This window comes from Triticum aestivum, chromosome 3B (assembly GCF_018294505.1).
Source record: "Triticum aestivum cultivar Chinese Spring chromosome 3B, IWGSC CS RefSeq v2.1, whole genome shotgun sequence".
Taxonomy (NCBI): domain Eukaryota; kingdom Viridiplantae; phylum Streptophyta; class Magnoliopsida; order Poales; family Poaceae; genus Triticum; species Triticum aestivum.
Window position 1 is genome coordinate 743,707,241 of NC_057801.1, and position 3,943 is coordinate 743,711,183.

At 53.0% G+C, this 3,943-nt stretch overlaps 1 protein-coding gene across 1 annotated transcript; it reads left to right on the forward strand.

The window, feature by feature from the left end:
- The first annotated feature begins 1,751 nt into the window (after positions 1–1,751).
- Positions 1,752–3,318, forward strand: LOC123072136 (uncharacterized). Its single transcript, XM_044495690.1, has 2 exons — positions 1,752–2,183; positions 2,323–3,318. The coding sequence occupies exons 1-2, from the start codon at positions 1,980–1,982 to the stop codon at positions 2,701–2,703; spliced, it is 585 nt and encodes a 194-aa protein (XP_044351625.1). The 5' UTR covers positions 1,752–1,979; the 3' UTR covers positions 2,704–3,318.
- The last annotated feature ends 625 nt before the right edge of the window (positions 3,319–3,943 follow it).

Here is a 3,943-nt window from a genome sequence, read left to right on the forward strand (position 1 = left end):
TTTTTGACATATACTTCTTTTCATTGACGATGGTTTTTATTCTGGTGCATTTGTCTTGTGTGGTCTTAACAAGGCGACTTTCCGACTGTCTACTACAAAAAGTTTAGCCCGACTCCAACGAGTAAGGGGTGATGATGTTGATGCGCCTTTAGCTTGCTTCAATGCTTGTGGTAGACGATAAATGATGTACAAACATGAATGCTTTTTTGTTATTTATGTGTTTTTTGTACTGGCATGAGAACGATGAATATGTTGGAAATATTAGCACTTTTTCGACTAATCTAATCCACGAGTAAACAGTAAGGATGGCAAATACGGTATGCATCTCATACCGATACCTAAGCATGTGAGCACGTACAATACGTAGAACCGAAACATCTATAAACAGCATATGTACGGCCATCACATGAACGAGCAAATAGGGGATGAACGAGTCATACCCTCCGATTGGCCATGCCAATGCGGCGGCGGCGGCAGCAGCCTCGGCATCGGCCGAGGCCTTCGTCTTGGCGGCTTCGTCGTCAGCCATGGAGTCGATGTAGGCGAAGTAGTGGAAGCGGAGGCGGACGGAGACGAGGACTTATCGGGAGCAGTCGCGTCGAGACGCTCCCCAAAAATCTTATTGCCGTTCTCCCGGAAAAGATCTCGAACGACAGGGTTTCAGAGGCACCTGCTCTCCCGACCAACCATGCACGCGGTCGTCGGGATGGATCGCCGGAAGCAACACACACACAGAGAGAGAGAGAAACGGTAGATGACAACTAGGGTTGTGCGAGAGGGAGTGAGCAAACTGAGTTATGGTTCACTCCCGCACCCCGTGGCGCGCCCGCCATGACGAGGCGGGCGGCGGATTAGGAGTTGCGCGCGTGTACAACTCTTATTCCCAAGTTTACAATAGCAAATGGTGGAGCAACCCTTATAAAGGTGTCTCACTCTTCTTACTGTAACTAAACTTACCACATTTTCCATCACTTGCCGTACACATAGATGGTCCTTAAAGACTAACCAGGGATTATTGTCTTGAGACCCGAAACTGTACCGGAACTAATAAGTACTTCCTCCGTCTCATAATGTAAGTACGTTTCTGAAACTACTACACTAGTAACAAAACCGTTCTTACATTTTAGGACAGGGAGTAGATTACTTTTCCTGTTACTAGTGTAGTAGTTTCAGAAACAAAAGGAGCGATCCAGCAAGAAAATCCATCGTTTACTATATAGACACAATAACACGCAGGGTCAATTAGTACCATATCATGACAGACATATTTCGTGATGTTAACACACACACAAATCAAACAGGAGAGGTCGTAGGCCCGTGATAAGGATCTCTTTCGAAGGAAAAGAAAAAATCGGGTTCGGTTTGATTCCCACGGGGAACAATCTGGAGACACGGCACAAGTTGCGTTGGCGCGGCGCACCTCATGTGCGCGCGGGACGGCCTCCGGCTCCCACCTCCACTGGCGCTGGACACCGATCGTGAAGCAACCGCGCCAGCGTCGCCACCACTACTGGCCTACCGCCAACGTTTCGCGCCTAGGGTGCGCAATAAATAAATTTATTATGCGAGTGGCCCACTCGTCAGAAGAAAAATAATAGCGCCCCGTACTAATAATAATCCCGGCAAAAGAAAATGGGGCCAGAGAAAAATAATGCGATGGGGACGAGAGACGTGGTCCACCTGCCCAGCCGGGCGCCAACTCAGGGGCCGAGGGGCGGGAGCGGTTGGTATATCAGTGGTGGCCGAGGCGGTCAGCACCGCATTGCCGCGCCTCCTTCCTCCTCCTACTTCACACGCACGGAAGGCAGAGAGAGGCGACCCAACCGCCCCCTCCGCTGCTTCAGTTCGTCCGCTCCATCCCGTGTCTATTCCGAGTGGACGCCAACACACACAGGCGCATATATAGGTAGCTTTATTTAGCTACGGCTGAAGAGAGCCTGATTTACAAGATAGGAGGAGCAGATCTTTGAGGAGGGAGCATGCCGACGGGAACCATGAGGAGGATGTTCGTCGAGTCGTCCTCGTCCTCGTCCTCGTCGTCCGGGAGCGGCAGGGAGGCGGAGCCGGCGGTGGTGCTGTGCGCGCCTCGCCCGCGCAGGGTCCACGCCCAGCCCTGCAGCGCCGACCTCATCCTCGGCCCTCCCCCCTTCCTCCTCAACGCCTCCTCCGCCAACAACAGAAAGGTACACACCGGCCGTCTCCCGACTCTCAACCAGTTCTTGGAAGAAAATTTTCATGTTCTTCTATTTCTTGGCAAACAAATATCTTCTTGAATTTTGTATGGATCTTTGTCTTACAAGAATCTGTTCTTTCTTATTGCAGCAGAGAGAAGGGAAGAGCAAAACGCGGGAGGAGGACGAGTCGGAGGAGGAGGGGGAGGGGGGCTGGGCGCTGTTCGGCGGCTCGCCGCCGGCGCGCGCGGACAACCCGCTCGTCCACGACCCCCACTTCCTGCTCAACCAGCGAAACCACGCCGCCGCCGACTTCAACCTCGCGGCGGTTTTTGACCACCACCTCCACCACCACAGCCGCGCCCACCACCACCACATCCCCACCACATATAGCAATAGCAATAGCCACAGTTTTGCCCCGTCGTACACGCACGCCGCGCCGGCGGTGAGGATCCAGGGGTTCGACGTCGCCGCCTGCCGGGGCTCCCACGGCAGCAACGGCGGAGGCCGCGTGCTCTCCGCCCGCGCCTGAAGCCTGGGCCTCAGCCTGAGCCGAGCAGAGCCCACCCGCAAGGGAGAAGCCACCCACCGCCGTCGTCCTCACCAACCTTGTACAGTTTTCCGCCGGCCGCCGCGTATGTACGTACGTACTACGTCTAGTGTACTGGTAGTATCACGATATGCTACGTGTGTTCCTTGTGGTATATACATACATACGGGTTTACGTGATGAATTAACATGAGATGGGTAGCGAGGGTCGTCTAAAGACTAAGTAAGTTTAATTAAGAGTAGTAGAAGAAGAATGATCATCAGCAGCAGCATACACAAAGAGGATCGATCAAAGGAGAGGATTTCTATTTTTACTTCTTTTTCCCCAGTTAGTTTTGTCAGGAAGTGTTCTGTAGATATCATGAGTGTTAATCTTTTCTAAGAAGGGTCGGTCTTTTCTTCCCCGGATGAAGACGAAAGATGGCCTGTGCAGTTGTGCTGGGCCATCGTCGTGTTCATCGCACCGCCATGTAACCATGGTTGTATTTGTAAAGAAGAGAATGGAAGGAAGGAAGAAAGAAGAAAGTGTGTACATACATAAACATGTTTGTTATGGAGCTGTACCATGTAATGGAATTGCATCAAGTTGATTCAAACAGTCTCTCATCTGCGTTTGCCCCCTTGTTTCAGAAACTCTTTCCTGTTGCCTTCGGTGTGTGTGTGTGTGTGTGTGTTGGGCAGTTGAGATCAAGGGAGGGAATCCGTTTGGTCTCATTGTTGTAACAATTTTTTTTGGCGAAGGGTTCGAGCAAATAGGCTGCAATCAGGCCGGGGAGGGCGGTGGTTGCGAGAGAGCAGTACGTAGTACAGTGAGATGAGATCGGATCAAATCCCATGATGATTCCATCTTGTCCTTCTCCTGGTCCCGGACGGCCAGGGTGAGCTGTTAGTTGGTTCGGCCCCGATTTTCCCCGGGCAGGCACGCAGATGCACATGCACTTGCACATGCGAGATGCGACTTTTCGACGCGACCTGCCGCTGCCCCGTTGCTTCCCCGGACGGCAAAGGCCGAGCAAGTAGACAGGCCGCGTCATTGACCGCCTCCCTCCCACTGGCCTCTCAAGTGGCCAAGCAAAAGAGACGGGTATCGTGGCGTGGCGGCCTCTTTTCTGGCGTCGTTCCCATCCGTCGTTCTACCATCGTCCATCCGTTCGTTCCACGGGCGCGGACCGCGACCCGTTCGGCCGCTCGCCCGTAGCCGCCTTGGTCCCCTTGGCCTCTGC